The 27,290-nt window shown below is 39.4% G+C and overlaps 1 protein-coding gene across 1 annotated transcript in view; it reads left to right on the forward strand.

Annotated features, from left to right (window-relative positions):
• GRHL2 (grainyhead like transcription factor 2) overlaps window positions 1-27,290 on the forward strand; it is a 759,972-nt gene that overhangs the window by 89,779 nt on the left and 642,903 nt on the right. Inside the window, exon 2 of the mRNA XM_044065661.1 lies at window positions 19,205-19,394. Coding sequence (XP_043921596.1) covers window positions 19,205-19,394 — 190 coding nt within the window. The remainder of the gene's footprint in view (window positions 1-19,204; window positions 19,395-27,290) is intronic.

The raw sequence follows: 27,290 nt of genomic DNA on the forward strand, positions 1-27,290 counted from the left end.
TTCCAATCATTGTCTGAAGTCACAGATTGTGGTCACATTTCCACCAACTTCCTGTCCCCAAGCTGTCATGCTAACTGTGCACAAACTTGGCTACTGTGTCCAGGCAATGTGCATCAGCAGCTGCACTTACACCACATGGTTGCCACAGCTCAACCAAACGTGCAAGCCATAAGATGCTCAAGTCCTTGGCTGTGAGAAAGTGATCTTTGAGTGCCTGAGACTCTAGTACTTGTAGAAGGCTTGCTATTGGGTGTATTACAAATGCTCACATGCTAGTAGCTCATGACACACTTATTTGGTGCTGCTCACTCTTAATGGTAAGTGCACTAACTCCCACTAGTCCAGTCTTAGCAAATTAACAAGTCCAGTTACCACCCTACCCTGCCAAACCACATAGCCCCACCAATGTCTAACTCTAATCCTTACACTCCCGCCTGGTCACTAACCGTAACCATACCACTCCTCTCCCTCCAACTCTGAAGTTCCTGATCACTCCCTAACCCCAAAACTCCACTCCTGATCCCTAGCCCTAAACTCTCCTCCTGCTTCTTAAACCTAAAACTCCCTTCCTTGTTCCCTAAACCTAGAGTCCCCTATTGCTCCCTAACCCTAAATTTCCACTCCTGCTATGTAACCTTGAAATTCTCCCCACCCTAATCCTAAATCCCATTTATTCATAGGTTCATAGGTTGGTACTAGGTGATCAGCCCTAGGACCTATACAAGCCTAGCCATAACAATTCCCTGGCTATTTCTTTCCACACTATTGACTTCCCTGGACCCCTGACATGATCCCTGGAGTGAATTTCCTTTTCAGAGCTGTAAGGTGGGGTGAAACTATAGATTATATTCCCTTCCCAGATGCTGCACTAACCTTGCTTGAGCTCGACTTATTCGGGTACTCACTCTGCATGGCTGACACACCTTGCCTGAACATGTAGTTGAGTTTGTGTGTGAGTGGCCAGTTGTTTAAATTACAAGACTCCCAAGTCTCTGGTTGAGACAAAGTGGTCTTCAAACATCTGGGACTTAAACGCTTGAAGTAGAGATTCATGTGACTTTTCATTATAGTCAAGCTCACCCCACCTTACAGCTCTCAAATGTTATATGCTAGTTTGTTGTTGTCATGAGTTTCTAAAACATTATTATGATAAAGGAAGAGTAAGCAAAAATAAACAAGAAAAAAGTTAGAAAAGCTTAATGTCTTTAAGAAAAAAAAACTGATAGCAGGATTATAGAGAGAGGAAAACAGTACCATATTGTGTTTGTTATTTTTCTGCACAAGCACAGATATGCCTTTTATAGTAGTGCTGAAGTAAAAATGTGTCCACATACAATATTTTGAGTGTTCTGATCTAAAAGCATGTTTTTGCTTGAAGAGGCCTAAAATGAGTTCAGAAATAAACACTGTAATAAAATAGCAAAAGTGTCATGTGTAAAAAAGGTTTCTGGTAAATAAATTTTAATAACGTAATTTGACACATTTGAGCTTTTTTTATGCAATATTCCAGATACATGTTATATTTAAGAAGATAGTAAAAGCTTTTGATAATATCTGTCAAATAAAGACAAGTTAAGTTACAGATTTCAAGCTGCAGATGTGCTAACAATTATAGACTGGTCTTAAAATATTTGTAAATCAAGAATAAAGAAAATGTCTTTGGTGTTTGAAACTGTCATTCATACTATCAGTCAGCCCTGTGGTTTGGCAATGGTTATCTGTGAACTCAGGTGAACCATTTGGTCTCTTTTTCCCAAAGCGTCAATCTGAAATTAAACTCTGATGCTTGCTATAGGGGAGGAGATATATGAGGAACAGGCAGGACTAAGCTACAATCCACTTTATCACTCAACAACTGATCTGTGATAAAGATTTAAGGTGGGGTGACAGACATCACCACTCACAATGCTATTAAAGACTGATGTTGTGATAAATGCAGAATGAACAGAGTGACAGCAGTGGATATCCCACAAGCACAATGGAAAAACATGACAGTAATGCAAGCATTGTAACTGGCTGATCTGATAACATCTCTTTCCTAGCTGAGCTCTCAAAGAGGGTGTAAAGAAAGAAAAAAATAAGCCACTGTGAATGAAGATGTTCTGTTCAGTGTGGATGTTACTTCCTGTCTTGAACAGAGTACAGTGCATGTAAAAACCATCAGACTAGACATTTGAATATCTTTTGCTGATACAGTTAAACTGAGATTAAGTAGACTAAGTGATCAAATGGCCTGGCGAAAATCAAACACGTGTGAAATATATCACACAATATATGGCTTGTTATCAGCATGATAACACTTTTATTGAATTTCTCCCTTACAAAATGCTGCTGTTACTGCTATGAGGAGAGAACTAGAAATGCTGTAATATACTTATTTTTTTCCCGGTTAAAGGTCGCCACAGCAGATCATCTGTCCGCTCATGATTGGCAGTGGAGCTTTACAGTGTCAAGTTGCCAGCCCAGTGCTCAACCTTCCACAGAAGGCACACACACATGCACACACTCACACCTAGGGCCAATTTAGAGTGTCCAATCCACCTACTGCATGTATTTGGGATGTGGGAGGAAACCGGAGCACCAGGAGGAAACCCACGCGACCACATGGAGGACATGCAGACTCCATGCAGAAGGCACCCCAACTGAGAATCGACCCAGAAAACCTCTTGCTGTGAGGCGGCAATGCTAACCACTGCACCACCGCGGCCACTCTATTATCAAAAAATATATACAGTATGTATATAAATGTAATGGTTATCTATAGAAATAACTGCTTTTTCATACACAAGAATACAACTGTAAAATTTTCAGCTGGAAAAAATTCATAGAGAATATCATGGGTTCACAGATAATGTCTCTTTCCACATTATTGTTAATATATCATTAGGTAAATAAGTAAGATTGTAGCAAACTGATTTGAATCATTGGCATAACCATAAAGTGAAGGTGCAGTAACACCATTTTATGCCAATTTTAAATAATCCTTTGACTCAAATCATACATATAATAGTCACATACAGAGATGAGCAAATGTGGTTAGGGAAAATGACTAAAAACAGGAACAAGCACTGACTTAGTTGCAGCTGTAAACTTTGTTTCCATACTCTTTTGACAAAGACACTGCTAAGTGCTTTTCAAAAACATTTATAGTGTTCACTTTGTGTAAGATCAGTTTATAATGAGCATGGCTGACTTTTGTTGTCAGTCTCATAAAATGCTGTTAAAAATGCTTTGAGTCAGATTTTATTAACTTAAACCAGATTATTTCTGCTCATTGTTAAGTACAAGTGTTTCATCATAATATTATTTGAAGTGAGTTAGGAACCATGGTGATTATTCAGCGGTACTTTTCTGTGGCTTGGAATTAAGAAGTAACAGTGATCTTTAATCTAGTTCTGGATAGACTGGAATGTCTTTTGATATACATTTATACAACTATATATAAATATCCACAAAATGTGCATGAAAATTGTAACAGCTGCGCAGACCAAATACAACTTCCCCAAAAACATTCCAGCACATAGATTTTTAGCACAGCAAATCCTTTAGTCTGCTGGATTGGTCATTTCTACTGCCTCAGAACAGACCCAGAGTTTTGCCCTCCAGCTTTAAGTATATATTTTATGACTGAACAGTTTGAGTATTGACATCTGTCAAGCATCCATCAAGCACAATTCATCATAGGACCATAGTAGTTTACTAGGTTATTGACCCAGAGGTCATTTCAAGTCTAGCCTTTTCATCCCAATGTAATACCATGGATACTCTATTCAATTCCCAGGATTGCATTTAGTATTTTGTATTGATGACTATTCAATATTTAGTCAAAAATGGAGTATCAGACTTGCCCATTTTCAGACCCGTAGAAAAGCACATCCAGGAGGAGACTGCAAGTCAATTGTGGGACTTGCCCCTTCCAATACCCAGGTAAAGCCCATTACAGAGATCCAATTAGTTCTGGGTTAATTATATCATTTTGATGAATTACAGTTAGATCAAATGATATGTACATATACATAAATTTTATACACGCACACACACAAACATACACACACACACACACACACATGGGTATGTGCATATATGCATATATATTAAGAAATAACAGTGATTTTGTTGCATATATATATATATATATATATATATATATATATATATATATATATATTTAAGAAGCAACAGTAACAGTAAATTTGAACAATGCTATAACAAAGTCGTTAAACTGGCAGCAAATACCCCTTTCATAACCCACCACTGTTTAGCACTGTTTGTTTGTGTCTTTTGGCTTTTCCCAGTTAGGGGTCGCCACAGCGGAACTCCGGTCCGCTAATATTTGGTAGTGGATTTTTATGTACCAGGTTACCAGCCCTAACGCACAACCTTCAACGAAGGCACACCCCTTTCACATATGCCTCCACACAGAAGATGCTCTAGCTGAGAATCGAACGGGACAATGTCTTACTGTGAGGCGACAATGCTACTGCAGCACCACCACCACAGTACAACCCACCACTGTTTAGCACTAAAAAGCTAAAACTGTTTAGAATTACCATCAACTAGCATATACACAGTTTCTTACCACATTTAAAATTATCCAGCATCCATCTGCTTTTTTCAGTATTAAATAACAAGTTTGTTCACAGTCAGCCATTATGACCCAATGACCAAAAACTCCTGTCTGTCCACAAGCCTATCAAATCTGCTGGGTATTTTTTGTACTCGTACCATGTTTCTAAGGCCTGGAACTCCTCATATCCATCCATCAGGTCAATACCCTCTCTCCTATCCTTCAAAATCATTCTGAAAGATTTCCTAGCCAAAAGATGGCTCTGTTCATGCTCAACACCAGGATAAACTATATCCCTATAAGTGAACAATTACCTGTTCATACCTTCTACTTCCTTACTCTTCCTTCTTCACTCGCTTCTTTACTTCTATCACTTTCCTTCCCTGTGACTTTCTCTCTAAATATACCATAAGCCTGCTTTTCTCTCACATTGTATTGCAATTCCTGTTCGTATTATACTAACTTATCTTTAATTTCTCTATCCTCTGGCTAAAACTTCTCTAAATATTAAATCATCTTCATATAACTTGTACCTATTTATTTAGTTATTTAGTTATTCAGTTATTGACATTTGTTGTCTGGGAAAGTCCACTGGGTCAGCAACCCATTTTCAGTGGAGGCCCGGGAAGAAAAGCTGCATATACAATAAAACATATAACAGGTACAATTTAAAGCTCCCTTTACAGTAAGACATATGCAATTTACATTATTTAAGAGTATGATTTGTATACAATTGCAGTAGCAATAAGCAAAAATAAGAAAATATATACAGTCAGGTTAATTGTAGGCATTGGATATTCTTGACCAATATTTTCATATTATGCCTTATTTGGTATAATTATTTAAACTGTAGATGTCTTTTGTATTATTTTTTTAAGATTGGAAAACTATTGTTCTAAAAATGTTTTGTAATATTTTGGAGCCTTTCTTCCTGGGTCTCTGCTGAAAATGGGTTCCTACCCAGTCAGACTTTTCTAGTAATCATATGTCAATATATATGTATATACATATGATTACAGCTGATGACAGAGCACATTGGTACAATGCTAGTGAGCTCTTGTATTTACTGAGTGAAACAGAGTTTGCACAAACGCTGATTTGGGCAAGTTCTTGTTAATCAACAAAGGTAAGTGCTAGGGCAGGGAGTTTGTGTGCAACTCTGTGAATATTTTAGGGTTTGGGTAAGGATTGGGTAAGATGTATTTAGTGTTTGCATGTCTGTGCATGTCTTAGGATTAGGGTAAGGGTTAGGTTAGGGGTAGAGTTAGTGTGTGCAAGTTTGCATGAGTACTTGTGGTGAGTGTCCAAGCTGTTTTGTGTAGTGATAGTGTTATGAGATGGGCTTTTTTAAGGTAAGCTGCATGTTAGGGTTAGGAATAGGGCCAGGGTTAAGGTTAGGGTTAGTATGTATTACTAAAGTTTGCCCACCTGTCAACATTAGTAATGCCTGCTAACCCTAACTCTAACCTTGTCCCTAACCATAATGTGCAGCTTACCTTTAAAAAGTCCTTCTTGTAACACTATCACTTTTTGGACAAGCTTAGGCTGAATGTGTGGTAGGGTTATGAGTAGTACATTGCATAAGGAAATGTATTTCCTAGTTCAATTTACTACTTCAGTCAAAATATGCACAACCGATAGCCTTGCAGATAGGAAAACTTTACGGAAAAGTGCTTTCATGCCATAAAAGATGCTTTTAATGGCCACTACGTTGGTCTGTTGCTGTTATATTTTCGAATTTCTTAATGTACTGTTTGCTGTTTTGGGTTGTTGTCACTATGGTGAATTGTCAATGTGTTTTATTTGAAGTTTTGTGTGTCGATTATGGAACAGTTTGACCATATACACACACACACACACACACACACACACACACACACACACACACACACACACACATACAGATGATAGGTAGACACACAAACATGCACATGCACATACATAAAAAGCTGTAAAAAGTTTATTGCAGCAGATATGTCCTTATTTTCCTTGTAATATGGCATGCTGATCATTTAACTGGAATTTCCAAAGAAATGGTTTGTGAAGAGTAGCTCCTAGTACAGATTCTTGGTATTTCATTGTGAAAGGCTTTGGAAAGTATGCTTTCTCCATCTGCTGTGCTGAACCCTGCCCTATTTCAGAAACAGTCTGTACCCCGCTACCATTCACCTTAGCCAATCGATACTGTGTCATTCACAGTGTAGACTACTGATGCTAGGGAAAACAGCAGCTGTTATGATTTGTTATGTCTGTAATTTTCTGACTAGGAAACTTAAACAGTAAGAGGAAAGGCCTGACAATCTTTTTCCATTTTCATCTTTGCCTAGTACACGCTGTAAAGGGCAATGTCTGTTCATGGGGTCACTGTCGGAATCAGCTGTTGCTTGTAAGCATGGATGGGTAGTTTTGGGTATACTGTTGCCATTTTATATTTTCAGATACACTGTTGGGATTTTATAGATTAGTGTATAGTGCTGAGATTTTATTAATTGTTCGTATTTTATAATTTGGTATGTAGTATTGGTATTTTTTATTTCATCTTATATGAACTTTATATGCATATATATAGATTGATACAAACACACACACACACACACACACACACACACACACACACACACACACACACACACACACACACACACACACACACACACACACACACACACACACACACGTGTGTGTGTGTGTGTGTGCATATGGTTCTACTTTGTTTTGTTGAATCTCATTTCACCCCGACCATTTCGCTGAAAACACAAATTACAGAAAACTCAATTCTGTGAATCTCATTTCACTGAACTGAACTTAACTTAGTATATATGGCACTGTGAAGAGTACTGTAAGGCAAGTAAAAGTATGTGCCCTTTTCCCCACTGGAGTGCAATGCTGGAGTTAGAATATATAGTTGGGGGGCACAGCCCCCCACATTGTTTGTTTTATATTGTATTTTACAAAAAACTTCAAAACAATACATTTTAAACAATAGACATGCATAGTTGCAAGACCAATGACTAACGCTCTCCAGAAGGCAATTTCTACTCAAACTAAATGGGGGGGGGGGGGTAAAATGATATTCAGTGAAATGAAATATATATAGATATATATATATATATATATATATATATATATATATATATATATATATATATATATAAGCCCACTTATCCGAAGACAAGAAGACCGAGACAACATCACCAAATTTCATTTAAATGACTCCTCACATAACCGACAATTTACCCAGGGAAAGGAAGCAATCGGCCAACAGTTGGAAGTTTGCCCCTTTCCCCACTATAGTGCGATCTCTGAGTTGGTATAATTAGTTCGGGGTATGAGTTTGGAGTGCTTCTGTGTGGTTTCTTGCGATTGTTGGCCATCACCTTCCTTTCCCTGGATTCATTGTCAGTTATGTGAGGAGTTGTTTAAATGAAGATTCAACAATGTCTTCTCTGTCTTCTCATCTGCAGGTAAGTGGGCTTTCGGTCTTTTCAGGTAGACCCATACATACATATATATGTATACTTTGTATTTTATGGTTACACATATATTTTTGGCATTGGCATACTATTGGTATTTTGTAATGTGTTATATAATTCTGCCATTTTATAGTTTACTGCTAGCATTGCATGGATTACTATAGCAATAACCCATGCCTGGGAGTGGGTAATGCTGGATTTACCCATGGTTGGTGTGGTTTGGTCACGAGGGTGAAGCCCGAGTTGCCAAACAAAGCCAACTGTGGGTAAATCCAGCATTACCCACAACCAGAAGTGGGTTATTGCTATTATACAATGACATTATTTAAGAAAAATAATAATTACTTTTCTTAAATAATTGTATTGTATAATGCCTCCTTGCTGCCCTTCCGCAGCTGTCTGGTATTCTGCGGCAGTTCTGATGTACTGCGCATGCATATGCCTACACAGTACATCAGAGCTGTGGGCAAAAGCAATGGAGAAAACAAGATCTCCGTTGCTTTTTACAAACTGTTTCGCTATGTTAAATGGGTTTAACAGAGAGAGACAGCTTTAAAAAAATCAATGGAGAATTTCCGTTGCTTTTTTTAAAGCTGTCTCACTATGTTAAACCTATTTAACATAGAGAGACAGTTTTGAAAAAAGCAACGGAGAAAGCAAGATCTCCGTTGCTTTTTGCAAACTGTCTCGCAATGTTAAAGGAGTTTAACATAGAGATACAGTGTGAAGCAATGGAGATTTTGCATTCTCCGTTGCTGTAAAAAAAAGAATTATAGTAATGGAAAAAGTCTGGGCGACTGGACCTTTTTCCATTACTATAACTCTGATTTACAACGTGCATGCTGACCAATCAGCGTGCACGTTTTTGAATATTAATGGGGGGGTCATTGTATAATATACTTTTTACATGTCCATTCTGTGTGGCAGACATTGAAAGCTGACCATTGCTAAGTTTGAGATAGACTTTAATTTTGGGGGAGGAGATACAGGCAGGATCACCACAGCTTCTACTCCGATACATTTTAAAGCAGTTTCTTTCAAAGTATAGATACTTGCATACCAGTTTCCTTGAATATGCTTAAAAACTGAATAACAGCACCTTCACAAGTATTCATTTAATGCTACAGTTTCTTCACTCTGCCCTTTCTTTGCTTTTTTCTTTAAGCTTTCTAGAAGTTCAGAGTTACCAATCAGAAATACAGCAATGTGAACCCAATCAAAAATAGGAGCCACAAACAAGGGAAGCTGATCTCAGTTTAAGAACTGTTTTATCATAGTACCCTTTTAAGATTATTTTGATTATAGAGCAGTTGCAATTCTCAAATGTTTAGATGTGGCCGATTAGTTATGGGGAAATGGGACTTGCTGTTTCCTGTAAACAGTCACACCTATAATAAAAACTTTTTATCTTGAAAAGTATGAATCGAAATACCAACTCTTGACCTGTATAATACAGGGGTTTGCTGTGTTAAACGTTACTTTAGTGTGCATAACTTAAGGGAACCAGTAAAATATATTTTTTGGCAGAATATTGGTCTCCAGTGCTGATTGACAATGAATGCATTATGTGCTAATCAGACAGTGTGACTTGGGAGGAGGAGGATGCTATGTTGAGTATGTTGCAATACTTAATTTTATGAAATGACATTGATAATGATGGTTTTAGCCCTGGTAGTTTAGACTTTAAAAATGGCATTGCTGTTAATACAGTTATTCTGGATAATTCCATTAACAAAAATAGTGGAAGGAAGGTACAGCATAGCTTAGCTACACGTCTTTAAAGAAATGCTCCAGATGATGTCTAGTTTAGTATTTTAATGTGTCAAGAGTTTGGGTTTCATCATAAGATTTTACTTGATGCATAAATGAAACAAATATACAGAGATATTACTTGTCAAGTCCATTTATTACTACAGCTAGTCCCTACATATCTTCCACCTCCGCATACCTCTCAGATTAATTGCTGAAGAACTCTGGACAAAGCCAACAGTAATAGGGAGACAAATACTCAATATGACAATTTTTAAACATTATTTTGATTCGTTTAAAAGTTGATAAAACAACTGGTTGTACATCAGTATGCATTTTCTGAACAGTAAGCAGTACGAAACTTTTATGAGGGACAGGCCAAAATAAGAGACAAAATCAAGGACATTCTGCAAAATTCTGGAAAGCTGAGAGATATTTCCTCCTCACCTTAATATATCCAAAAAAGCTGTATTATCATTCACCCCAGTTCTTTTAATTTCTTTCTCTTTTTACACAGTTGTCTGCATTTCTGTAACAAAATTCTGCTGTTCTGCTGTGACTGAAGACATTTGTTCTCATTGCTAACTGAAGTTGATAACTTATTTTTACATTCATGCCACCCTTTTTTTCTGAACTTTCTTCAAACTATTCTACATCCTATATAATTTTATATAATGCATTGCTTTCCCTCTCTCTTTGTAATAATACTTGGAAACAGCTAATGACTTTCTGATCTCTCACTCTGATAATCTTGTTCTCATCCGTTTCTACATAGGACTGCCTAAAATACTAATAATGATCTCAGATGCATCAAAGTTTGGTACAGAGTAAGGACAGCTTCTTGGACCCTGGTACCAGCCCCTGTAGGTGCACAGCTGATGCTTGTTTAGCTCTTCTCATCACCCTTTTATATTGTGAAGGCTTGTTTCATCTAATAATGATTAAAACTCCTAGATCTCTTTACCATGTATACATTTTCTAAAGTGTTTGTGGGTTTTTCTATATGGTATATCTTCCCCATGTTCCTTTTCTTTCAGAGGAAATTACCTTTAATTTCTTTAGCTTAAAATCAGCCTATTACTTTCTGGACCAGCCAACCAAACAATTAAGGAGCTCCTGTGTTTTTTTTTTCTTTCATTATACACTAACAACCACCAGTTATAGCACCAGGGATTAAGTTCCTTCCTATTGAGCGTAAGTGAAACAATAACAACTTTAAGTAAAACAGGGCCCAGAAAAACAAAAAAAACAGATGCACCCCCAGTATCACATTCTGGACAGATAAGATGATTATTACAGTTTTTTCCCATGGCATACAGCATTTCCACACATCTTATTCAGTCTAGTCCATTCCATATCTTAGTTTATTTACAAATTAACTTCATATGAGGAATAAGTCAAATACTTCCCTGAAATTAATAAACAAATCACATCTCTTGACTTCTCATCATGTGATCGGCTATCACATATTTATTATCCTACAGCAACAATACTTAGGCAATCAGTCTTCAGCATGCCCATGCTAATACAGACAAAGAAAACCAAATATTGTAAGAAAAGCACCTACCTATTTCTTCATTAGTGTTTCCATTGATGTTTTAGAGTGGAATCACAATCAAACTCCCTAGTTCATTTCTAGTTCTGTGTGCAGCAATAATCAGAGTCACCATTTTCCAATATTTAAGTATTGTATTAATTTCCAGTAATGCTTTTTGTAGTGCAGTTAAAGCTCACAAAAACATGCTTCATGTCTTTACTAAAACCACAAAGCTGACCTGTCGGCACGGCTTACTTATACTACCCCTCCCCAAATGGGGTCGCATATGTGTGAGCATGTTCCGCTTGATTGACAACCAAAAGGAAGAACAGGATTGCATTAACATACTGTTGATTGACTGGAAGACTAATTTGATATTTATAACTTAATGCACACATTCCCTAAGATTTGGTTGTAAAAGCACACAAAATGTCTGTGACAAACTATTAAAGAAAAAAATCAAAGATACTATAAAAAATTAGAGACAAATGAACAAAATCGAGACATAACTTAAAGACCCTCTCTGTTGTGAAGCCACAAATGAAATGAGGGATGTAACATTTCAGAGGCGAACATCAAGGGTATCCTCACAGTTACTAAGTATTAAAAGGAGCAAGAAAAAAAAAAACTATAAAACTACATGTAACGTTTCACAGGCACCAATTTAATACATGCTGGCACCTGTCATTCCTGAAACTTTCAATGTTTAAAATATGTCACTACTTAAGACTTCTAATCCTTCAAAAAATGCACACTGACACAAAGCCTGTTATTTCAGCCTAAACATTAGTAACACTACAGTGGTAGAAGGGAATATGGGTGAGGTTTGCCACTGTACAGTGGAAGGGGGGTACTATAAGTAAATGATGCCGACCTACCTGGATGGTTATCATTTTCTTGGATTGTAATGTCCTCCTATGTCATTAACACATAGTAGCTCATCTGTCTCCATTATGTCATCTACTTTGTTAACTACCCTCTTTAGAATCAGTCCCTTCATTATCTTAGTATTGAAAAGAGAAACCAACCATTCTTTTATATCCTGAGCTTACTCCATTCTTTCCAATAACACATCATCCTTCATTCACTAACAGCATAAGTTGTTGTCTATGTTGTTTTCTTTCAGCCCTAAGATCAGGACCACAGTTTGATAACCTCCTTTCAAAGTGTACTTTGAACTATTTACTTCACTTAGCATGCCCTTTCTTGGGGCCACATATCCATCACATCTTCCAACATGCCTCTCACTGACTACCTTTAGCAAGTTCATCATAGCTTGCACCGTACTTTATTACTGCATCATTTGAGAACCACAATGTTGCCCTATTTTTTCCTTTGATTCATGTTCTGTTTTTCTATCACACATTTGATTTTGTATTATTTTCTTCATAAGTTTATGTAGTTTATCCACTATTTGTTTGCAAAGTTCCCATTTACCAGTTCAGACATAGCATTATACTTATAAGTGGGGTTGTCAAAGTGTAGGTCAGACTGTTCTTGTGCAATCATTAAAATACATTTGTCTCTTCCTGACCTCAAAGGCTTTAGCAAATGAGGCTAGCCTGTCAACAACTGTGTCTATAAGTTTTTCAGATTCATATTCATTACCTTTTGCCTTCAGTCTTTCTAAGCATCAGTGTCTTCTGTAGTGAATCTTGTCTTTGCATTATGTAAGTAAAACATCTGAGTTTTAGTCATCGTCTAGTGAGCAGTCTGGGTTTATTTCTTTAACTACTGGCTGATTCGATCCTCTTGTATGGAATTTTCAAAATTTTTTTCCAATACCACAATTCAAACCCATTGATTTTTCCAGTGCACATTCTTAACTTACAGCTTGACACAACTCTCAAGCCATGTGTTTTTATTGGGAAAACCACTATTTTTTTTTTTAATTTACAAAATGTTATTTTATGCGCCATATACCTACATACTGTACAATGCTCATGCTTGGTGCTAATGGTTCACCTACTTTACCTTCCTGTCTGTATCCAGTGTCTCACTCTTTCCAATTTGTTTCCACTTGTGTTTGTGGTATTCCAGTACTTCTTGCCATCCCCTCCTCTTCGTTTTTTTTTGATTCCCCTCTCATTTTATTTAGCTTCAGAGTTCTCCTGGTGTTCTCCAAGATTCATGTGCCCAGTTCCTTTACAGTTATGTTTTGCGTTTCTTCCACTGCCTCATTGTGATACTTTTACGTCTGTTGACATGATTTGTATTTCTTTCCTTTCCTTCCTTCTCCACCCTCCGCTTTCCTACCCTATTTGCCACATACAAAAGGCACACTGCAGTTCCCTTTTTTGCCATATGTGTACTGTTCCATTTCTCTATTGCTTGTTCCCATATCCCTCTTATCCATAAGCATACTCATAACATGTGGCTCATTCCTGCCCGCTTTTCCCTCCAGCACTCCATGTTTTCTTTTCTACCCTGTCTGTGTAGTGTCAATTGGGTCAGGTAACATATTTGGAGTTTTCTCAGGTTCTGATCTCCTAGTATATGTACCTTTCCCCTCCTCCTCCTCTTCTTCAATTATTTCTGGCTGCCCCAGTGTCCTCAACCATTGCTGGCTCTATCCTTTTCCCCTAGTCAACTCTGAACATGCTGGGACTTTTGTCGATTTTAAGGGCATCTTGAGGGTAGTGCTGGCAATTGCTTCTGCTGGTGAGGAGAGGTATTTTTATGACCTACCCTTAATGTTCCTGTTCTTGAGTTAGCTGGCAACATCTGAGGGTTACTTCCTTCTATGGACCTATACTCCCATCAGGGATCATATTTGACAAATGCCCCTCACACCCCTGGATGAGCATGACCATCCCTCCCTGACAGCTGTCTCCTCACTCCCTCATTTTCCATATATCTTTCCATTTTTTCTACATCCATTTCATATTTCCCCATCTTTTCAAATCCCCTAGTTTCTCTTTTTGTTCCCTCTTCTATTACCTTCACTCCTCTCCCTTATTTTGTTCTTCACTGCTATCTTGCTCCCATTTCTCTACCTTATTTTGGATTGATTTGAGAGCCCTCTCCTCTGTGTTTATTGGCACATTCTGTAGAATGTGGGTTACTACCGGGTTTTCCATCACACTGATTTCATTTACTCCACCTAAAATCATGAATGTTTTCCCTCTTCGTCTGAAGTGTCACTGTTATTTTATCTTTTATTTCCTCCAGATGCTGTGTGCTACCCACTCTCTTGCCAAGGTACGATGGGTACCCTTTTTCCTGTATAGGCATGTTCCTCCTTTCCCCTTGCCTACTCCCATCCTCACAACCACTGTCATTTTAATATCACACCTTTGACTGACATTGGTTCATACTTCTGGGACACTTCCAAAGCTTCCACTCTTGCAGCCTCTATGTCTTTTGACAGCAATATGCAATATTCTGCTTATAGCAAGAATCCTGATTTCACCCCTTTACATTTTTACAGGATTCTTTACCTCCCTAACCAGTTTCTCTACCATGTGCGTGAAGAGTCTCAAGTAAAATGGCCACCCTTGCCTGTTAGCCATGTAAATAACTGTCAGGCCCCCATTTACCATGATCTCTGTCTCTGCCTCCTTGTACATGGTTTTAACTGCAGTTGTGAAGAAGCCTCTCATTTCTGTGTTTTCAAGCAGGTCCCACAGAAATTCTCAACTCACTGAATCAAAATCCTTTTACAGATTGACAAAGATGACCCCCCCCAACTTTCTGTCCCCCCATTCTTCTGCTTCTCTAATGAAATCTGTCAACTCTTACCAATCTATTTCTGCTGTAGTGCCTTTCATGAAGTCATTCTGTCCTTTATCTATTAGTTATGATAGCATTATGTCCAGCTTTGTCCCTAGCAATTTAGCCATTATGTTTCTGTTTATGTTTATGTTTATGAGTGATATTAGCCTATAGTTTCCCCTCCACTTGCCTTCCTCTCATCATTCAGAATTGACACTATGACGGCCATTTTTCTTGTCTCAGTTACATCTGCTTTCATTAGTATTCTTTTAAACTCACTCAAAGTGTCTCATAGCCCCTACCTACATTTGTAAAATTATATAGGGAATCCATCTGGGCCATCAGCTTTTCATTGTTTCAGTTACTGTATCACCTGTTTTACCTCTATGGCTGCTACATTCGAGATTTAGGTCCCCTTATAATTCTCTCTCAGTTTGTGCCCAAAGCCTTCTGATTCTCACCCCCATTCTTCATTTAATTTCCTTGACAGTACTCCATAAATGTGAATCTGATCTGTGTGTGTGTGTGTGTGTGTGTGTGTGTGTGTGTGTGTGTGTGTGTGTGTGTGTGTGTGTGTGTGTGCGTGTGTGTCTGTGTGCATCAGTGTGTGAGTGTGTGACATCATAAATGTGAATCTGATCTGTGTGCGTGTCTGCGTGTGTGTGTGCGCGCGTACGTGTGTGTGTATCAGTGTGTGAGTGTATGACTTCATAAATGTGAATCTGATCTGTGTGTGTGTGCGTGTGGGTGCGCGTGTGTCTGTGAATGCCTAAATGTGAATCTGATGTGTGTGTGTGTGTGTGTGTGTGTGTGTGTGTGTGTGTGTGTGTGTGTGTGTGTGTGTGTGTCTGTGACTCCCTAAATGTGAATCTGATCTGTGTGATGTGTATGATTACCTAGGCCCCATTGTTTCTCATATTACTTAGACAGATGTCTCCCTTGTTCTTTCCCCATCCATCACCAAATATCTTTCCATTGCTACAGATCCACCTTTGCTGCTATAGATGTCCTCTGCTCCAGTACTATCTTTAGTAATATTCCATTCTCCCACAGTCTTTGCCTTTCTCCTTGCTCTCTCTAGATCATCTTCCATATTCCTCTTATGCCTCTTCCCTGCATTTAACTTTCTTCTCATTTCATGTCCTTCACCAGCTGTCTCTCCTCGTGTGTTTATCTCACTTCACTGCTTTTCTTCCACCCCAACATTGCTTCCTACCTGTCCTACAGCTTTTGCTTGTCTCCAGTGTTTTATCTATTGTCTCTCAAGGTCTTAGGGATGTAAGTAACAGGTGGAAACTTCAAGGCCACCATATTACTGGAGAAAGGCTGACTCTTTGGCAAAAGAGAATACAACCAGAAAATGAAAAGGTAACTAGAGAAGGAGGTGCAGCAAAGAGGGTGAGTGGATATCTGCAGTGAGACCTGCCCAGATAAAAGGCACTAAGTGCTTTTTTATCAGGAGCTGTCTCTCCCAAGTCAACATACTCTGAGGTTTGATACAGAGAGTGAAGATTCGCTGCCAGGTTAAAGACATCGACATACAAGGGAGGTAATGCTCAGACTGTAAGTAATTATGATACACAGGATATGTAGGAGTTGGGATGAAGGTGGGTCAGTTAAAAATGGAAAGATTAATATATATCATTTGGAATGGGGGTGGGTCATCTTTAACTCTAGGAGCCATCAACTTTGTATGACCTGATTAAGGCTGCATACAAGCCCCACACACTGGTAGACACCACCAAATGAATTACATAATGGCATAATTCCTTCCTGGATGTGGAAACACTACCAAAAGGAAAAAGCCTTCAAGTCCAAAGCTCAGAGCAAGAGATAATTTAGTCTTTATATCTGAAATAATAAATATTTCAGCTCTAAATATGAGTTGAGCATAATATATATCACTAAAGCCATACCTCCCCTTGCTCTGGTACAGTTGCCTGAATATCACCCTTTCTTGCCTTAGCAAAAGATCTCAACATGGATACAACACTCATGATTTCATATAAACTGTAGGACTTACAGGGATCAAGGAAATCTATCTAACAACATGCATGACTGCAATCAATCAACTAACTGCACAGTGAGGTCAGCTGACAGTTCTGTACTATACTAGCTACTACAACTGTAAGTTCAGTGCACTAGTTGCCATGTTTCCAAGTGCACAACATAATCTACTACATCTATACATGCAGTGTAGTACTTAACATGACTATAGGTACATTACAGTACATACTGTGACTTTAAGTGCACTATATCACCTACCAGGTGCCCTGACTATAGGTACACTACCTGCCAGTTACTACAACTGTAGGTGGTGCACTACACAACCTACCATGATTATAAGTGTACTAAATTAGTTACCATAATTATAGGTATACCATGGTACCTAGCATAACTACAATTGTGCTGGACTATGATGTACTAGCTACTAGGACTGTAGGTCTACCTAGTTTATTGGTGCACTATAGTACTTAGCATAACTGCATATGTGCTACCTGCCTACCATGCTTAAAGGCAATTACACCACTTACCATGAGTGTAGGTGCACTGTACTAATTAGCACAACTGTAGGTGCTCTAAATTGCCTACCATGACCATAGGTGCCCTACACTAGATGTCAGAACTATAGGTATATTACACTACCTACCATAAATATAGGCACATTACACTAGTTATCATGGCTATGGGTGAACTAAACTAGTCACCAAAATCATAGGTGTTTTGTGCTAGTCACTATAATTACAAGTGAAATGTATTACTTACCACAGCAATAAGTACACTACAGTACATACAGTAAGTGCAAAACACCACCTGCTATAACTATAGGTGCATTGCAGTATTACCATGACTATACGTGCACTATAGAATCCACTGTAATGACAGGTAAATTACAGTACTGACCATGATGATAGGTACACTATAGTACATACCATGACTATAGGTACACTACAGTACTGACCATTACTATAGGAACACTACAATACTATGACTACAGGTACATTATAGTCCCTACCATGACTATAGGTACACTACAGTAGTGACCATGAGGTGCACTACTGTACCTACCATGGCTACAGGTGCACTACAGTAGTGACCATGACTATAGGTACATTATAGTACCTACCACAACTATAGGTACACTACAGTACTGACCATTACTATAGGAACACTACAATACCTACAAAGACTATAGGTACACTATAGTACTGACCAAGACTATAGGTGCACTATAATACCTACTATGACTATAGGTACACTGCAATACCTACCATGACTATAGGCTCTTTACAGTGCCTACCATGGCTACAGGTACAGTACAATACTGACCATAATGTACACTACAGTACCTACATGGCTATAGGTATACAATAGTACCTACCATGACTATAGGTACACTACAGTACCTACCATGAGTGTAGTACACTACACTACTGACCATGTCTATAGGTACACTACAGTACCTACCATAACTACAGGTACACTACAGTACTGACCATGACTATAGGTACACTAAATACGTATCATTACTATAATACATTACAGTACTGACTATGACGATAGGCACACTACAGTACCTACTCAGCTATAGGTACACTACAGTACTCTCCATAACCATATATAACCTACAGTACCTACCATGACTATATGTACACTAAATATCTATCATAACTATAAGTGCACTACAGTACTGTCCATGACTATAGGTACACTAAATACGTATCATGACTGTAAGTACACTACAGTACTGACAATGACTATAGGTACACTACAGTACCTACTATGAGTATAGGTACACTATAGTACTGTCCATGACTGTAGGCAAACTACAGTACCTACCATGACTGTAAGCACACTATATCACCTGTCATAACTGATCTGGATCCAAGGCACACAGGGATGCAGCCCTGACTGTGACATAAGTGATGGGGTTTGATTAGTGGCATCAACACTTCAGGAGCCAGGCAGCAGAGAGAGTGAAGTGAAGGGATGATGGACAGCTTCAGTGTTTGTTAGTTTTGCAGTAATCCATTTACACATACTGTTAATTAGTATAAGTAACACTGTATTGTTATCTATTGCTATTTCCCTAAGGTTCAAAGGGCTTTTGAGTTAGACCAGTGATGTCAGTTAAATGACAGACTTTTTCTATATTTCTTTCAGCAACAAAAGACTCGTAGTTGTGGTACCAAGCGACACCTCATTCCATTCTAGACGGTCATACACAAGTGAGGATGAGGCCTGGAAGTCATACTTGGAGAATCCATTGACAGCTGCAACCAAGGCAATGATGAGTATCAATGGAGATGAAGACAGTGCAGCAGCCCTTGGCCTGCTCTATGATTACTACAAGGTCACTGGTTTGTCCTTTGCTTATTTATGAGATAAAATCACAAGAATAAATCAGCAGGCATTTCTTACTAAGCTGTTGGATTGTAATATTAGTGCAACATGTAGTGGTTTGATATTCCTCAAGATTCATTGTAATACAAATTGAGCCTGAGTTTATATGATTTAATCATAGGTTCTTATTCACCAGGTCCTCCAGGCTGGATTAAAGTATTCTCCATTTTTAAAAAAATATATGTTCATGAAAGTTTAAGTACTTCCTTTTTATAAGAACATAGGAACAACCCTAGGCAAATGATCACGGGAACTAAAAATGCTTAGCCATATGCACCTCTAAGCTGACAAATTTTAAAAAGTTCATTCCGCCCTTTACAAGCACTAAATAGTGCTCACCTCCAAAATCATGCATGGTCTTACATGATAGCCTGGGTGTAAAGTTGTATCTGCCCATCTAATTATCAAGACTAGCCTTAAAGGTAAACAAAGCAGTACTTTGTTTGACCTGTAGTAGTAACTTATTCCAAAGGCTGGGAATGCAGTAAATTAGAAACCTCTCTCTCCAGCAAGTCTTGTTTATTAGGTGGTGTAGTTTTAGGTCCCTAGTATAAGTGATTTTAGAATAGCTGGCTTTGCAAAGATATAGGAGGTCAAATAAGACTAGGTATTTCATGGTGCGAAAAGCAAGGCATTGTTCACCTCAGAACAGCTGGTAGGCTACTATAATTAAAATAGTCGGCTAATCAATCAAGATAGTTGACGGCTTTAAGGCCTTTAATTTTAACAATTAACAACCATCAAAGACTTTTCATTTGAATGATATGTTTGAATTTGTACATACCCAAAGGGGTATTGTATTTGATGACTGGTTTGATAAGGGAAGAATACAGTGGTAATATGATTTCTTTGAATCTTGAAGATATTGTCTTGCAAATTAACAAGTCCAGTTAAAAAAAATCCTGACTATGGTGGAAACATTATATTCAAATGAGAGAGAGAGAGAGTTGTTCATATAAGTACCCAGGTTTCCTAGGACTGTATCTGTCTAAAGAGATATGCCACATATACTAGATGAGTACTGCTACTATGCTTAATTTTTTTTGCATTTAACTTAGACTGTATTCAGTACACCAGGTATGTGCATGTTCTAGTCCTATCTGGAGCAGTTTAGAATCAGTGGATGAACAGATAACAGTGCTTATGATGAAGAACCACAAACTGCAAGCCAGCAACTCCTCAGATGGAATTTATTTGAAAACCCAGATGAAGTAAAATTCTCTAGCGCCTCGGCCAACAGCCTTTAACAGAGTACCTGAGTTGCTGGCTTGCAGTTTGTGGTTCTTCATCATCTTTTGCTTGTGGTGGTTTTTCAAGATAACAGTGCTTAGCTTGCAGTCATGAGAAAACTTTGTGAATAGGGATATTGGCTTGGATGAATGTAAAATAAAGTACAAACAGGGCCCATCAATATTCCCTGTAACATCCCACTACTTACAGTTGGTTACAGTTTTATGTTCAGAAGGGGTCCTAGTAGCTTTTTCAACTTGGGATCTGTTAGATAGTCAGTTTGCAATATAGAAGAAAACATTGAAGTTTATAGGTTCATAGGTTCATAGGTTCATAGGTTCATACTAGGCTATCTGCCCAAGGGCATTTATAAGCCTAGCCCATAGTTATGTGGCTTTTGCCACCCCTTTAGTTTGAATAAAAACTATGCCTATCATTTTTCTGTGCCTCTGTCAAGCAGTGGCACTGAAGTAATCCCTGGGGTATATCTGCGATCTCCCATCCATTGGTCAAGATTCCTCTTGAACAAGGCCAGCGAGGTGCTCTGCCTCACATATACCGGGATTTTGTTCCACAGCATAGGGAGTCTCTGGGTGATGAATCTGTCCCTCTAGCATGTTCTATTTATAACCATGTCAAGGTTTAAGTCTCCCGCCCTTGTGGTTCTGAGGGATCTAGATTTTTTGAGGTGAAGCATATTCATCAAATCTGGGTTTGACATGGCCTTATATGTCAGGCACAGGTCACCTCTGAGCAAGCGGTATGAGACTGAATAGAGCTGGAGTTCTTTCAGTCGGGCAGCATAAGACATATTTTTGAGACCCTTTATCCTTTTGGTGAGGAACTTTTGGGGCCTTTCAAGCTGCAGCAGGTGTCTGGTCAGATACATTCCGAACGGGGCATTGTACTCAATCATAGGTCTAATGAGTGATGAGTACAGGGCGACGATGATCTCCCTTGATCTAGATGTGAATCCCTTCATGATCAGGTGGGCGATATAGAAGGTTTTCCTAACTAATTTAGCAACATGAGTGTCAAACGAAAGGCTACTGTCAACTTGGGTCCCCAGATCCCTGATGACTTTTTCTGTGCTCAGTGGATTGCCACCTATATGGTAGCTAGGGGTAACCTTGTTTTTCCCGAAGGGTATGACTAGGCATTTTTTGGCGTTTAACTTCAGGCCATGGCTCTGGCACCAGTTATCCGTTTCTGTGAGGCCCTTCTGGAGGATATCTGTGTCAGATGTGTTTTCGACTATGGCCCAGTTTGCAGTCATCTGCAAACTTTGTCAGCCATAACCCTCCTGTGTTTGCTTGTACTTCAGAAAAGTAGATGCTGAACAAGAGTGGACCCAGGACTGAGCCCTGTGGGGCACCACTTGTGACAGGCTTTGAGTCTGACATGGCTCCAGCAACTCTGACCCTGTGGGTTCTGTCACTTAGCCAGTTTGCAACCCATCTTGTGATGTATGGGTTTACATTCAAGCTGATGAGTTTTTCGATGATACCTGAGTGGGGTATTGTGTCGAAGGCCTTTGCCAGGTCGAGGTAGGCTGTATGGACTGCCTTTCCCTCATCAATGGCCTTGGTGACTGTCTCGAAAAAGTCAACCAAGTTTAAGAGGCAGGATCTGCCTTTGACAAAGCCAAACTGGGTTGGATCCAAAGTCTGCAAGTTCCCTATGTCTTTATTTATGAGTTCCATTATGATCCTCTCCATGGCTTTGCAGATAAGGCTTGTCAAGCTAATGGGGCGGTAATTTCCAGGGTCTGTGGAGGCACCGCCCTTATGAAGTGGGACCACAGTCGCCGCGCCACTCCTTGGAGTGCATCCTGAGGTGAGGCTAAGATTAAACAGCTGTCCTAACTGTGGGTTTAATTCCTCGTTGAGTTCATGAAGCACACAGCCGGGGACACCATCCGGTCCCATGGATGCTGTGTTTTTGCCTTAGTGAGGGCAGTTCTCACCTGGGCGTTGGAGATGTTTGGGGGCTACAATCCTCTGGAATAGATATCTCTCCTTTTGGGGAGGGGAGAAGTTTGCACTGAACCTGTCAGCCAGTATGTTGGCAATGTGTGTAGGTTCAGTAATTTTCACATAATTTTGAACTAATTCTGAGCATATCTGGGAGTTTCCTCCTAGGTTTCTAACATAGCTAAAGAAGGCCTTATGATTGTCTTTAGAGTCCTTGGCGATTTTTCTCTCAAAATTTGCCTTGGATGATTTTATGAGAGCTCTTAGTTTTTTACTTATAATGATAAAAGGTGTCTTACCTTTCAAGGATTTTGCTCTGTCTTGTAGTAGCTTCCTCCTTTTGTTGTAGAGCTTGTTTATGGCTGGGGTCCACCAGACTGGATGCTTGCCTTTGGTACAGAGAGTTTTAGTTTTGTTTGGGATTGCCTGATCCATGCAGTCCTGTAGGTGCTGGTAGAAGGCATTTGTAAGTGATTCAGCGGTTTGAGTAATGTTTACCACTGGCTCAGGAGCCTTAAAGGAGACCACACTAGTTTTTAGAAGTGTGAAATCGGCTTTTGAGAAGTTTTTCACTGTGGTCTTTTATGCTTCAGGTGGGGCGGGATGAGGACCTCCAGCGAGATTAGTTTATGATCTGATCTCACCAGTGAGGGGTATACTTCGGTGTTGAACATTTTGATCCCATGTTCGTGATGATGAGATCAAGTATGTTTTCTCCTCTTGTGGGGATGGTGACTAGTTGTTCCATGGCATTTGAGTTTATGAACTCCAGGAATCTTTGGGTTAGAGTGTTCGGGCTTGAGTAGTGTTCCCAGTCTATATTAGGGTAGTTGAAGTCACCTAGTATGATGGTGTTTGGAGATACATTTATCCCTCCAATGTTTTCAGGAAGGCCATGTGGGGTTCCTGAGTTTGAGAGGGTGGCCTGTAACATGCTACAAATTTCAGAGCAGTCTTGCCTATGGTTAATTGCACCTGGATGGTCTCTGATGCATCGTGCGTTGCCACCAACCTTGAGGTGTGGGTGTCCTTTATGAATATGGACACCCCCCCTCCTTTCTTGGTGTTGTCCGGATTTTGGGGCGGGCATGATATGAGGTGAAACCTGTTAGTGCTGGGGTGCTCTCAGGAGCCTTGAACCAGGTTTCTGTCACAGCACAGACATCAATGCTCTCCATATTGAGAAGGGCCTCGAGTGCGTGCATCTTGAGATTGAGACTTCTGGCATTGAGCAGCATTACCCTTAGTTTTTTTCCTTTTTGGTGTTCTAGGGTGGTAGGTTTAGAATTTGAGCCTTGCCTAAAAAGGCACTATGGGGTGGCAAGAGCCTTTGCCAATATCCGGAAGCCCAGCGGTGACAGGTGCAAGCCGTTCCTTGCGAAGCAGCGTGGCTTGTCCAGCATGTCATCCCAGGCAGACAGACATTGGATCCTTTGAATGACACCAGAATTTAAGCCAATTATTAAAGCTGATCATCTTATCACTGTATTGTGGCATCATTCTAGGTGAAGGTAGGATACTGCTCAAGGTCAGGGTCATACCTGCCTGGGCTACATAATCAGAGAGCTCCTCGATGTCCCTTTTCATGTAGTCCAAGGAGGTACGTCTCAGGTCGTTGACACCAGCGTGGACAATGACTGAGTCGTACTTGTACCTGCTGTTGAGAGACCTGAGTGCTTGCGTTATGTGGCGGATTCTAGCGCCCGACAGGCAGCTTACTGTGACCTTCTCCTTACTCAGTCTGGTGAGCGGGGCATCAGTGTGTCTGACTATGGAATCACCAATGACAAGTGTGTCTGGCATTTTGTTTGGCCTTAAGGGCTGTGACAGTTTGACACTCTGACTGTGTGGTCTATGTGTTGCATGTGTTGGGTCGTGAGGTGGTAGTTGTTTGGGTGTCTGCTTTGGTGGCCTCTGCTGTTTTGGTAAATTTTTGATCAGAACCTCCGAGTATGTCTTTGTGTGAGTATGGGTATGATTTGAAGTTGTGATGGTACCATGTGTGACTGGGTATGTATTGTGTGTGGTTACCTTCTCCTCCTGTCTGGTCTTGCCAGTCCTATGTTGAGAGAGCTCAGCCTCCAGTTTGGCCGTATAGTTGCATCTCTCGCATGTATTTGTGTTTTGTGGGAGAAGGAGAGGATTGTCTGTGTACATGAGGCAATTGTAACATTGCCTCAATATTCCCAGGTTCACCAGTTGAGCTGGAGAGGACACTAGCAACTGATCCCTCGACATACTAGAAGTAGTAGATAAAGAGACTTTCAAAGGACTCCAGGGGAAGTGGGTTTTAGGCTGGTGGGGTACTATCTATAATAAGAGTGCTTTATCAAGGTGCAAGTACTGTAGGAGTAAGTGCTAGGCTTTACAGATAGAGAATAGTCTACTTGGGAATCAAGTAGAGATGAACTTTTCAGTTATAGGATATGCTGGTTAGATCAGCAGTACAGCTCGAGGAAGGTAGTTCTAAGGGAAAATTTGAAGAGTGGAATTTAGATGGCCCGAATAGTTTAACCTTGTTTAACCGCCGCTGCTCTTGTATGCAACAGTGGCAACTCCGCGCTAAATCTCGCTAACGCGCGTTTAGCGTGTTTTATAGCAGGGGGCTGAAGGAAGCTAGGAATTAACCCAAAACGACCAATGGACTACTAGTTTCTGGCTGAAACTTCACCAAATCGGACAAAAAGGCCGCTCAGTGCTTCCCACTCCCACTGGTAAGCAAAGAAACTTCCCTCCTTCCTAATAAGGCAATGGATCAGTAACAGGAACTAAAAACAAAGCCCAGGGATCAGCAACTCTGAAACTGGACTACTCTAGTTCAGTAAGGCGGGAAAACAAGAGATTTTTTTTGTTTTATTACAGAGATAAGGAAAAAAACAGACAGTAAATGCTATAAATGCTGTAAATCGGCTAGCGCACTTTAGTGTGTAGCCTACAGAAACAATTTGCAACAATTAGTAACTTAAAGTGCAATAAACAGTGTAAAATGCAGAAATCACTTAAAGTAGCAGTAAAACAGGCGAAATGCAGTCGCTAGCTTAATAACAGTGGGAAAGCCACAAAAATACTTATATCTGGTAGAAAGTCACTCTTTTAGCTCTCTGCTGCTTGGATCACTCTGCAGGCCACCACGAGGATCTGTGCTGAGTTGGTACAAGCTGGAAAATGCGTGTTTAGCGTGTTTTATAGCAGGGGCTGAAGGGAGCTAGGAATTGGCCCAAAACGACCAATGGACTACTAGTTTCTGGCTGAAACTTCACCAATTCGGACAAAAAGGCTGCTCAGTGCTTCCCACTCCCACTGGTAAGCGAGAAACTTCCCTCCTTCCTAATAAGGCAATGGATCAGTAACAGGAACTAAAAACAAAGCCCAGGGATCAGCAACTCTGAAACTGGACTACTCTAGTTCAGTAAGGTGGGAAAACAAGAGATTTTTTTTTTTTGTTTTGTTTTTTTACAGAGACAAGGAAAAAAACAGACAGTAAATGCTATAAATGCTTTTAAGCGGCTAGCACACTTGAGTGTGTTAGCCTACAGGTAAAATTAAGCAACAAATAACTTTTTAAGAGTGCAAAACAGTTAATCAACACAAAAACAGTTTAAATAGAATGCAGAGCTGTATAAACAGGCTAAGATGCAGTTGCTAAGCAGTAAATATTCAAAAAGCCAGAAAAAAATACTTAAATCAGTTATAGCAAATACAGTTATAACAAATGCTCTGAAATATACTGTATATTTCCAATATGTTTGAGAAGGACAGTCAGAACACAAGAAGGTTCAGGCGAAAAAGAAAAAAAAAAGTTTTGTTTTACTTTTTGAAAAGGGAAAAGGGAGGAACAGAAGGCCTTATCAAATGTTCTCTCTGTATTAAGAAGAATGAGCTAATGACACTAACTTATATTATGTTTTATTACTTATATTATGTTTGTGTAATTTTTCAATAATACCAACATGTGCAATTGTTTCAAAAGCCGCAGCAGGTCAAAATAAGCAGTATGCATAGAGCGACCACTGTACACAAGCTCTGTAACCTTTTCAAAGACGTTTGCAATGTGTGGGTCTAGATCATGTAAGTTACCTGTGTCTACATAAATGAGCTCTGCTGTGTTATTCCATGCCTTTACATATAAGGCTGGTAAAGCTGATGGAATAATTACCGGGGTCTGTGGAAAGGGGACCCTTGTTCAGGGGAGTCATGTGGGATGTTATTCCGGCATCAGAAACTAACCATATGTATAAGCTGAGGTTGAACAGTTTAAATAAAGAAACAAAATACAATGTTCTGTGCTCAGGCTGAAGTCTTGCCAAATCAAATAAGTCCAATTCAAAAAGAAAAAAGATAGGCAAGACAAAGCTATGTAATTTTCTGCTTTAATAAAAACAAACACAAACTCCAAATGGTGGTAAGCGCTTTCGGGTTCTCCAACCCTTCATCAGACAATTAAAACAGCATAGGTCTTCACTATTTAAGTAATGAAGCAACCAATCAAATTTCAATACATTACCCGCCTTTTTTGTAAGGCAGGTTTTAAAGGTACCATCTCGTTTAGACCCGGATATCTGTGTGATGATAGTGTTATGATCCATTTTGATTCAAGTGTCTCTGTGAGTAATTTTATGTCCCCCCCTCTTACACCTAAACTC

This window comes from Protopterus annectens, chromosome 3.part0 (genome assembly GCF_019279795.1).
Source record: "Protopterus annectens isolate FY-2018-M chromosome 3.part0, PAN1.0, whole genome shotgun sequence".
Lineage (NCBI taxonomy): Eukaryota > Metazoa > Chordata > Ceratodontiformes > Protopteridae > Protopterus > Protopterus annectens.